Source organism: Microcebus murinus, chromosome 6, assembly GCF_040939455.1.
Source record: "Microcebus murinus isolate Inina chromosome 6, M.murinus_Inina_mat1.0, whole genome shotgun sequence".
In the NCBI taxonomy this organism is placed as follows: Eukaryota; Metazoa; Chordata; class Mammalia; order Primates; family Cheirogaleidae; genus Microcebus; species Microcebus murinus.
The window spans coordinates 57,949,538-57,961,740 of NC_134109.1; the positions used below are offsets into that span (position 1 = coordinate 57,949,538).

General features: G+C 38.1%; 1 protein-coding gene across 2 annotated transcripts in view; it reads left to right on the plus strand.

Annotated features, from left to right (window-relative positions):
* Positions 1 to 12,203, plus strand: part of SLC25A21 (solute carrier family 25 member 21) — a 453,133-nt gene that overhangs the window by 257,751 nt on the left and 183,179 nt on the right. For both annotated transcript variants that reach the window (XM_012767042.3, XM_012767041.2), the window contains exon 2: positions 7,829 to 7,877. In XM_012767042.3, coding sequence (XP_012622496.1) covers positions 7,849 to 7,877 — 29 coding nt within the window. In that variant the 5' untranslated portion in view covers positions 7,829 to 7,848. The remainder of the gene's footprint in view (positions 1 to 7,828; positions 7,878 to 12,203) is intronic.

Sequence of the window (12,203 nt, forward strand, 5' to 3'; positions counted from 1 at the left end):
GTGCGCAAGGATGTGGAGAAAAGGGAACCTTTGTACATTGTTGGTGGGAATGTAAATTAATATAGCCATTATGGAAAACACTATTGAGGTTCCTGAAAAAACTAAAAATAAAATTACTATGTGATTCAGCAATACTTCTTGGTATATATCCAAAGGAAATTAAATAAGTATGTCGAAGAGTGGGTGTGGGGAACTCAGATTTAGACATGTGAAATTTGAGATGGCTATTAGATATCCAAGCAGAGATGTCAAATAGGCAATCAAATGTTGAAGTCTAGATTTTGGAAGAGAAGTCAGGATTGGTGAGTTGTTTGTTAGCATAGTTAAAACCATCGTTTGGGATGGGATCACCAAGGGAGTGAGTGTAGGTAGAGAACTTCTTAAGTGAAATTCATGTATTTGGTGTTATTTACTCAATGGGTATGTAAAGATAAATGATCTCTCTTCTCAAAGAGTTCATGGTTTATATTTGGCTAAACAGCTTATTCACAACCTGCAGATACCTTTTCACATTGTCTTGCTTAATAATGCCTGGAGATGAATACTGCAATGGCTGGCCAGGGTTGGCAGAGTGGTGTGGAGAGACAAACATTTACATATTTCTATATATTACCAGCCACAGTATGATAAATGCTATTCTTGCTGTATGTGATACAATTATAATGGAATTGTATTATAATATAATGCATATAATGGAATTGTGGAGAAAGGAGCAGTGAATTGACTTAGTGATAATAAGGCAGAGTAAATTTAGAATATTCTGTACTCAAATAATGTATGTTAGAACAGATCAATATATAATAACATTGTGTATTGTTAAAATAAAAATTAAGACGTTAACTAAAGAATCACTCACCATAGTCCTTTAATAAACTATGTTCAAGACTTTTTTGGGACTCCCAGCTTGTCTTCTACATCCCTTCATCCTATTGCTACAAAGGTTACTAAAGCTCATTACAAAACTGTTCTGAGTGAAGGTGGAGGTGGAGTGGGAAGGAGGCATCGGGATGACATCAGCATTCTCAGTCTCTATATTTTAGTATTCCCTTAGGAGTTAGCACAGGTTGAGTATGTTCTGTAGTCAATCAGTCCTTTAATATAGTTATGTACCTGCCATGGTCTCTTTTCTGTAGCCCTGGTTGTAAGGTTGTAAAGGGATGGCGAAAATCATAGGTCTTTTGCTTTATGTTGTAAGCATTTTAAACCTCCAGAATGAAAAAGAACAACTCCATCCTTTCTGGGGAATGATGCCTTTGATGTGGTTTTCTATTCCTAGACCTAGGAAAAAGGATAGCTTTGAGTTATGAGATATCTACCAGTGGTGGTTGGCTAAGTTGGTGCAAATTTTAAGAACTGCTTCCTGGTGAGATTGTGTGTGTGTATGTGTGTGTGTGTGTGTGTGTGTGTATACATATATATACACACACATACATATTTAAAATTATATATATATAATTTTTTAAAAATCATCTTTACCTCACAGAAATCAACCATGTGACTTAGGACAAGTAATTCCAAATTTAAAGAATACCCAGGCCATAGATGAATTAAAATTTTAATGTAAAAATTATAAATATTTGTTTTTATTTTCTGTCATTAGTTTTATGAGAACTTTAACATAGTTCCATGAAGAAGGTTGACAATTTGAGATAAAAGTAAATAGTTTTGTAAGACTAGAATTGATGCAGAACATAAATAATATTTCACACTATAAAATGCAACACTGTATCACTGGGCCTGAAACATAGTTTTATGCATGTTGCTGTTTTCTGCTTAATGTCTTCCCTTTACATGTAAAGCCTTTCTCAATGTGTCACTTCTGTGCTGACCTTTGAAATCCTTCAGCCTTTCAGGCCCCCTTGATGCTGCATCGAGCTGTGTTCCCCACCACCGAGCACAGTACCCTGCATGCACACAGCTCTCAACAATCATTTGTCAATCTATTAGGTGCTGATTGATGAGTTGCCTCCTCATGGCAGCTGAACATCTGGATATGTGATCAACAGTATTGCAATTCTATATTCAAATACTCCCTGTTCTTTATTTATTGTCATTTTTATGACTATTTCTCTGTCCTTATTTGCTTATTTATATAATGCACAAACTAATTAAATGCAGAACACATAGCAGGCAGTTTAGTTTATCTTAGGAATTAACTGACATAATGGCATGTGCAGAAACCCTAATCAGCATTAATTTATTTATTCAACAAATATTTATTGAGCTTACTGAGTGCCAGCCATTGTGTGCAGCAATGGGGATGCACATACCTTCAGAGTGTTCAGACAAGAAAACAGTTGCAGAGTTGTATAATAATACAAGTTTAGGTACTGTGGGAGCTCCTCTATCAGTTAGAATTAGGTCAGCTATATGTGGCAGAAAACCCAAATAGCAGCAGTTTAAAGAAAATAGGATTTTGTTCAACATGAATGTCTGGAGGTAGACAGACCAGAACTCCACCACATCCATCTTGTGCTGTGCAATGTGTGGCCTCTCTGCCCAAAGTCACCTTGTCCAAGATGGCAGCTCCACCCCTATATCACATTCCAGAGCAGGCCCCCTACTTTTGAAAGACTTCTCAGATGTTGCTCAAACCACTCTCACTTATATCTCTTTGGCCAGAACTTGGTCACTTGGCAATTCCTGGCAGCAAGGGAAGCTGGGAAATGTGATGTGTATTCTGGGTGGCCAGGAAGAAGAAGATATCAATACTAGGGGACAACTAACAGTCTTTGCCTCAGGATTTCTGGGGAAATGGTTGCCTAATTTGATATCTGAAGGTTAGTAGGATTCTCAGAAGAAGTGTATGTGCATGTGTCCTTACAGGAAAGAAAAATTCCAGAAGAAAGGAAAAGCCCTAGGAATTAAACACTGAGAAGAAACTGTTGTTTTATCAATCATGACTAATCACTGCATGATGGTATTTGTAGTTTTCTTAGGAAAAGAGGTATGGCTGAAGTTATATCAGAGGAAGGAGGGGTGGGGTTGATGTTAATTTCAGTTTTGTGGTTGAAGAGGCAAACCAGGAGACCTTCTCAGAAAAGGTGAAGGCTGGAAAAATGGTTTATGACAGGGTAGTGTTAATCCTGATACAGCAATAATGGCTGAGGTGAAGGCGTGTACTTGAGCCAGTTCGAAGAAGGAAGCATTCAGGGGATATTTCAAGGTCCATGTTCAGGGGGCTAGCCCATTCCTTTCTGAGCCCATGGTACAGTCACATTACTGGTTTCATTTGAATCAGAGAAATAGTCATGCTCATAAATCTGTAGGAACTATGAAAACATTTACAATATGTTAAAATCACAATATCAATGTGCGTTGGGGCTTCCTTGATTTTTTAATGTCTAGCCTTATAAAATTAGTCTTTTGTCTAGTTTAAACATATCTAATAGCAATTCTGCTCACTTGTTATTGTGATAAATCAGCAGTTGCCTCAAATGAAAATAACAAATGGGCTAGGTGCAGTGAGTGGCTCATGCCTGTAATACCAGCACTTTGGGAGGCTGAGGCCAGGAGTTTGAGACTAATGTGGGCAACATAGTGAGAACCCCATCACTAAAAAAAAAAAAAAAAAAAAGCAAAAAAGATTATCTGAGCCTAGTGGTTTGCACCTGTAGTCCCAGCTACTCAGGAGACTGATGCGGGAGGATTGTTTGAGTCCAGGAGTTTGAAGCTGCAGTGCATTATGATCACTCTACGGCATTCCAGCCTGGGTGACAGAGAGAGACCCTGTCTCTTAAAAAAAAATAAAATAACAAATGGGATATGTTAAACTTACTGACATATAGTATGTTATTTGAGAAAATGTATGTTTTTCTAATGACATTTATTCTGTAGTTTGGTTAAGTTTTGATTCTGCTTTTTATCCACAAAATGAATAGATAATACAAATAGCCCAGCTTATTTACAAATAAGCATGCCTTAGAGACATTTTATCACTAGAGTGACTATTGTTCTGGTTTTAATTTAAATACCAAATTTAAATTTGAAATCAGCCAGAAAGAGAGTCTGTAAGAAAAGCACTGGTCTAAATCTATTTAGGTTCTTATGCTTTTTTTTTTTTTTTTTTGCATATTCCTTCTTAAATACCATGAAGTTTTAAATTTTTTCCCAAGGAAAGTGGTTCTATGGTTGATATTAACAATACAATTTTTATATTATATATGAGTAGGGAAGATTGAACCATTCTATTCATCTATGGCTGGTGAGTTTAATAAATGCCAGGTTGGTGAAAGCAAAACTTCTAGGTCTTATTTGTCTTGAGATCAACATATCTTAAATTAGCAATTAGGATGGATTATTAAATGAAACCTGATATTCCAGAGTCATCTTCTTTCCTATGTTTGATTTTTAATTTTATGAGAAAAAATAAATTATTAAAATCTATGTTCACTAACTCATTATTTAGTTTGTGACTTCATACTAGGTAATAAAATTGCCAAAAAGTACATGGTACAATTCAGTTTCTTGAGATCACTTCTAGCTCTATGGTGAAGATTCGTCTGATCTATTTTTATGGTCATCCAGTAGAGAACAGCAAGCATCCATTACCCCACTGAATGAATCCAGATTTAAAACTCTGATCCAAGGCAAAACCTCCATATCATTTCCAACATATCTATTCTTTCTGCTTATGATGTATTTTTTGCTAACTTAAATTCTATAAATTGCTTGTTTTGATTGAAAATCACAGTGACTAAATAATCACACACAGAGATTCTGGACCAAACATGTTACATTTGACAACTTAAATCACATTTTTCTGTTGGCCAAGCCAGAATTTAGCAGGCAGTTTCATAGATGGGGCATTGACTCTTTCAGATTTAGAGGTGCATGGACACCAAGACATCTATGCTATGATATGAGATGGTGCTTTTACTGGTAAACTGGTAACCAAAGGGAAGAGGGATGGGGCATCAGTGTTCTTGTGCTTAAATGTGATTGCGAGCAGTGTGGGATTGAAGGGGCAGATCACTGGGAGAACATATCAGCAGAGGTTATCACTCCTCTGCTTACAACCCCTCAAAATATCTTCAAGGAACATGGAGTACATTAGTAATAAGAAAAAACAACCTTCACTGGCTCCTCATGGCTATCGGATAAAGTGCAAGTGCCTGAACATGAACTTGACTCTGACCTACACACTTCCAGCTTCATCTCTTGCCCTGTCCTGCCTTCAACCCTAGGCTGCCATAATGCTCAAGTGCTTCTTTCCTTCTTTGTTCTGTGTCTCCCTCCATGCCTCATGCTCATGCTTTCCTCTTTGTGCCTCAAATCCCTTTCCTACTCCTCACCTAATCCCAGGCTAGGTCAGGGGCCTCTCTCTGATGTGCTCCCATAAAGTCTGAGCATTGCATCTCCTCCCATGAATTATTGTTTGTTCTTATGTGTCTTCCCCTCACTAGGCTGTATCCTCAATGCCAGATGTATAGAAGGCAGCCAGTGAACATTTGTTGAATGAATAAATGAATGTTTCAATGCATGCTAGAGGTTAGAAAATAATTTTAAGTAACCACAAAGCTATAGTGATCTGATCTATTATCTGTTTACTAACAGAAATGCCCATTAGCACATAGGAGACTAAAACAATCTTACAAATAGGCAAATAGATTTATATAAATCTGAAATGATTCTCCAAGTTCCGCTATTGGTTTTAATAAGCTGTTGGTATTCTTGGTTCTTTTGGTATACTTTTTGAGAGATATACCAACTATTACTATTTACTATGTAATATTTTGCTTCTCCTCTAATGCCAAGTCAGTGGGAGAAGCTTTGTGTACTTGCTTTGGTAAACTGATTCTAAGTGTCTTATTCCATTATGCATGTCAGGTGCACAGAAGTGCACTTACTGCATGTCTGCTGCAGAACTTGGTAAGAATGTTACTTTTAAAATCTGAATTTCCAAGGTAAATTTTGTTTAAAGGATTAGGGCTTTATCTTTTTTTAGTTAATATAGTAAAGCTTAAATCAGAATAATAAGGAAAAATACATAAATAATAATCAGATTCAAAAATAACAACACAAGCATAGAACATTTATTAGGTCTCAAAGTTATTCTACACCACTTAATCCTTCCCCTTACAGATAAGGAACTGATGTCCCCATGGGTAAATGAACATTCCCTGAAGGCACCAAGACAAGAACTCTGGTTACCTTATTCTTACCAGGTGAATGTGAATTTTCAAGCAAGCAGAAATGTATGGAAACCTTACAGGTTGCAAGGAGGAGACCTACCGATGCTATCTTGAATAACAGGGCTTATTAATAAAGCTAAAATGGTGCCCAGAGGCTTTGCCATTGTGTCTAGCAATCCTGTTCCCTCTGCTCCCTTGTGCCTGTCTCTTGCCATCTCTAGGCAATGAGATTGTGATTATGTCAGTGACTTGGAGAGCCTTTGGCACAACATCAATATTGAATCCTATTAATTGTAGCCAAATTAGGACAGTTGTTTTTGATTGACAGATTTGACTTTGCAACATATAGCAGGTGTATGTGGAAAGAACTTCCTAAAGCTTCTGCAGAAGCAAAGTAGGCCTTTGGGAAGGTACAGGCCCTTTGAGTTTTCTGGACCTGGCCAGTGTGGAGTGGAAAAGACATTTGTGTATATAAACATGTGATAGAGAAGATGAACTATATCATAGCTAAATTCAGATTGAATTAGTTTACAAATGGAGATAAATGCTCTGCCTATAAGAAACTATCTACAAAGAGTTGTGTGGCCTTTGAACAGATTAGTTGAACATTATCAACTGCAGTTTGCTTATCTTAAAGTAAAGATGATAATGATATTTACCTTGTCCAGCAGTTGTGCATATTAGAGACAATGTATGTTTAATGAGCACAGCCATGTAGGGGCTCCGGGTAAGGTGCCTGTCATGATTATTACAATTATAATACTATAACAACTACTGTAATTATTTTGGTAACTACTAGTACCAAAAACTACTTGTACTACTACTATTGTTACATGCCAGTCGTTTATAATTTAGAAGTCTTCTCTGCTCAGTTAGACAACAGGAGGGAGAGCTTTACAATTGATTTTCAAGAAGTGGTAGAAGTTTTTTCACACTGTGCAATGGTTAATATCATGGGCTTTGTGGGAATTAAGACTATTTTCCAATGTGACATCTTAGACAATGTGACATCTTTTAACCTGTGTTCCTCAATTATCTCATCCATAAACTGGGGATAATATACCCTATCACATAAAATTCTTGTGAGAATTAAATGACATAATCTAAATGCTGCTTAGAACAGTGTTTAGCACACAGTGAGCATTCAAAAAATATTCCCTATTAAGCAATTAAATTGTTGATATGTATCAATTCTCATAACTACCTTATGAGTGAGGTAAGAGGCATCATTATGTTTATTTCATAGATACTAAAACTGAGGCTTATGATTTGCTGTGTTAAGTGGTGGGAGTGGGTAGGACTCAAAGACCCTCCCTCCCTTCTTTCTTTCTTCCTTTTCTTCTCTCCCTTCTTTCCACACGTACTTATCTATCAGGCTGGATTGGGACACAATAATTCCTGCCTAGTTGGTTGGGATTAGAACATGTAACTCATTTTTTATTTTCTTTCCCCTGCAGCCCTGCCTCTCTGCCAGAGCACTTGTAAGAAAGTGCTTGCTCACATATCTTGTTCCCATTGAAATAAAATCATATTATGCATTTGTCTTTTACCACTAGCCTACTACTATTAGGTGTCATGTCAAAAGTCCCAAGTTCTTTACTTGAATCTTCATCCTTGAGAAATCAATAGGGTCAAGGAAATAAGAACCAGTGTTTACATAAGTGTTTATTGGACTTTTCTTTATCATCTTTCAGGTCTTGTAGAAATTTGCCTGATGCACCCCCTGGATGTGCTGAAAACCAGGTAAGGTTCTGCATGAACAAGTTTTATTGACTTTGGCTGATATCCAAATTAAGATCTGTCAGAACATAAAATGCTAGAACTTGTCCTAGGCCGGTAGCTTCTCTCCATAATGGCATTTGTGTTGATTTCTTAAAGAAAGTACTATTTGACAGATAAAATGTGAATAGTGAAAAGTATTTCTGGATAGAGGTCATCTGCAGGTATGTAATATTTTACTGCCTTCACATGACAGCCATAAGGTATGATTTGTGGCTATCTTGGTGAAAGAGGTACATTTATCAAAATGATGTAAAAACTAAATGTTATCCAGTGAATTATGACAGCACATTTTCACTTGGCATTGCATAACAAATTGCTACTTAATAGTCATCATTTTGGTGTGAGACTCCCAAATTTCAAGTAAGCTTCTTAAATGGTGCTTAAAGAATTTATTCCTATAACTGTTTGCCAATTGGAAAATGCTGTATTTTCAGGAAAATGCATTTCCTCTTAAGGGGAGAGACAAGTCAGGGCAATGCATTAAATCTGTTTACCAAGAGCAAAAACTAAAACAAGAAAGAAAAAGAAAAATAACAAAACCTTGTGGGATTTAATATGATCTAGAGCATTTTTAGAAAGTTAAAGCTATGGCTGAATTACTGAACTCCCTATTTTTTTAATTTGGAAGCTCTTAGGGTTGTAGTGAAGGTTTCCATTTATTTTCATTATATAAAACTCCAGAACACCAGGCCTAGGTTGGAGCCTAATAGCAAACTCTACCAGGCAACAATGGTGGTTAAACAAATCATTACTGCCTCAATTAGGCAATATCTGATGATTCAGGATGGTCATTGGAGGCACATGTTATTTAATCTACCTAAAGAAGCAGCAGACTCTTGGGCTGGTTGCTGAAAGCAAGACAAGGTGACTGTGACATGCAGATAATATTACATTTCTAATAGAGGTGGAGAAGATGGGGATTTGGCTTCTGTCTTAGCTTGAGCTGCTGTAACAAAATTCTATGGACTGGGTGGCTTAAACAACTGACATTGTTTTTCACTATTTAGGGAGCTTGGAAGTCCAAAGTCCTAGCCTATTCAATTCTTGGTGAAAGTCTGCTTCCTAGCTTGCAGACAACCTTGTTCTTGCTATATCCTCACATGGCAGAGAGGAAGCTCTGTTGTCTCTTCCTCTTCTTATAATGCCACGAATCCCATTATGGAGGCTCCGTACTCATGACCTCATTACACCTGGACAACCAGAAGGAGGAGAAATATGACACTCCTACTGGCCCAAAGGAGGGAACCTGGGTGTCAGTATGCCATAAGCCCATTTGTTCCAAGCTCATCATCTCCCTACCCAGTCCTTTCCACTCACTTGTCCCCATTCCAGAGTTAAGGACCTTTGATTTTGAGCTGTTTCTTCTAGAATTCACTTACATATTTCAAATGTTATGCTTATTCCAGTTGATTGGGTTGAATAGTCTCTTCCACCCCAACTCACATCCTTCCTGGAACCTCAAAAGGTGAATTTATTTGGAAATAGGGTCTCTGCAGATATAATTAGTTAATCTGAGATGCAGTCTTACTGGAATAAGATGGGCCTTAAGTCTAATATGACTTATCCTTATAAGAAAAAGAGAAGAGACTCAGAGAAAGGCAGATACAGAGGGAAGACAGCCATGTGACGTTGAAGGCAGAGATTAGAATTATGCAGCTGCAAGCCAATGAATACCAAGGATTGCTGGCAACCACCAGAAGCTAGGAGAGAGGTAGGGAACAGATGCCGACACCTCGACTTTGGACTTCTGGCCTTCTGAACCATGAAAGAAAAAATTTCTGTTGTTTTAGGTCATGCAGTTTGTGGTAATTTGTTACAGCAGCTCTAAGAAACAAATACTCTACTCGTTCTTAATTTTGCAATTTTTAAATGTTATTTATGACATCTATTAATAGAATTACACTCTAAACCCAGCTCTTCTCCCTATGTCTGTCCCATTATTGATCAATAATTAATTGTTTACATTATTTTGACTATACAAATATTATTTACTACTAAACCAAGTCATGTCCAATGATTTATTTTCCTGGAGTTAATTATTGCCTCATATTTTCATTCTTTAGTGCTCCATTAGACTATTGTTAATTGCTATTTTCCCCAGATGTTTCTATAGGTTCCTTTTCATGACTATGTTCCACACTCTCGAAGTCTTAGCTAGTAATGCGGTGGGGCTCATTAAAGATGGGCTTTTTGGCAATGATTTGGCTTTTTTATAAGGCTCTCCCACCTCCCCCTCCCAGTGTCAATATGTAGAGGTCTTTTCTAGGGATTCTGTTTCTCCAGTGAAGACTCTTTCAACCATGGTTGTGGGTGGCAGAAGGTCATGATATTAAGAATGAAGACATTCACATCATCATGATGTTTCTAGCATGAGCCACTCTCCTGCACTCCATTGTACCTACTAGCTCCCAGTCTGGAACTGCTCTGGTTCAATATCCAGAGAATAAGGCTCAGGTCTTCAGTAGGAAGGTGGGAGAGGAGAACATATATTGACTTTCAAGGAATCTTCTTGTTTTCAGTCACATATTCCTATGTTTCAAGGTATTTGGTGCCTCCAAGGCCTTAGGCTTCCCAGAGTCTTTACTGGGGTTTCCCTCTTTAGGTACTTAGGGTACAGCCTCCTTTGCCCTGCTAAGGCAGTGACCATTCCTCTGTGCATTTTCATCTTACAAAAATGTGTTGACAGTGGACATTCACTGTTACTTCCTACACCATCCTCTTTGTCCATATGGGTTTATGCTTTTCTATAATTATTCTTTTACTAGCGGTATTAATCAGGGCCCAACCAGGAGACTATACCCACTCTGAGTATTTGAAAAATGGGAATTCAATGCAAGGAATTGTTCATACAGATGATAGAGTTGCTGAGGAGCCACTAGGGGCCTGGGAGGCAACTCAGAAATTAGCAATAACACCACCACCCCAGGCGAGAGATGATATTGCCTGAGCCCGGGGCCCTAGTAATCCTGGTGGAAGCTAGAACTATAGCAGGACTGTCTAGTGGGAGCTGGAGCCTCAGAGGAGACCTAGCTGCTACCAGATCCTCTGCCTGAGGCAGAGAGGGATGGGGAGAAATCCTCCCTCTGATTTCTCTCTAATTCCAACCTTTAGACTCCCACCCCAAGTGCTCCTATTTGCTGAACCCCTGGAAGCCTGGGAAGCCAACCTTGCAGAAGCTTGTCAGTCCCTCTGCATTACAGAGCAGAGCAGAACAGGGGAATAGTGAGAAAGACCAACAGAACCAGGACTGACATGCTGTCATGTTCGTGAGGTTTGGAAATAGAGCTGAAAGAAGCATGTATTTGCAATTTAGCATGCTGAATAGAAACTTGCTTTGTATTTTAAAAGATAATTAGAAATTATAATTGGTAAATGTTTTATGGAGAAATTTCAGGCATTGTGGCACTTGGCTTAATATAGAAAGCAGTTTATTTTGCTGCATGCAAATGTAGCTCCAGACATAGACCTATGCGAGCAGAGGCCAGCCACGTGACCACTGACATGTTCTAAGTGCCCCACTTAATTTTAGCAAAGCTAAAAAGCTGTACATATGGCAGTTATGTAGAATCAAGTACTCCTTTGAGATTCTCCCCAGAGACATGTGTATGCACTGTTTTATAGTTCTGTTTATACACAAACACAACTGTGTGTACAATTGTGAGTGGACCCCTCATTAAGAACCCATGGCTACAAATGACAAAAGACCATGTTCATTTGTATAACTAGGAAGACCAAAGGATAGTTTCTGGCTTCATATTCTCCAGGGGTTCAAATAAAATAATCAGTATATTTCTTTCATATTCTCCCTCCCTCCCTCCGTCTCTTTCTTTAGTTTTCATTTTCCTATATAGGCTCCATTTGGGGACAGCTTCAAGCTTACACAGTCTTTGGTGTGTGTTTGGGTGGTGGTTAATAGCTTGGAATCTAGAGTTAGGCTGTGTGGGTTCAAATCCTGAGTCCTTCACTCATTGCCTGTGAGACCTCATTAAGTTACTTAACTTCCCTTGCCTCCGTTTCCTCATCTTTAAGTGGGAAAAATAATGGTATCCACATTATTATGAGAAATAAATGAAAACACATGCACACACACACACCCACACACGCGCGCGAAAGTACGGTGCTTAATCCTACAAAGACAAATGGAGTTTATAGGGTAGTCAGGGAAACATGAGGGTGTATACAAAGTATGAGAGAGGGGAAATGTTTAATATGAAGTCAAGCAGTTTCAAGTTTCTAAGCTGGAAGGGTTGTGTTATGCGAGCACTACATTTAAATCCTTCCTCAGAA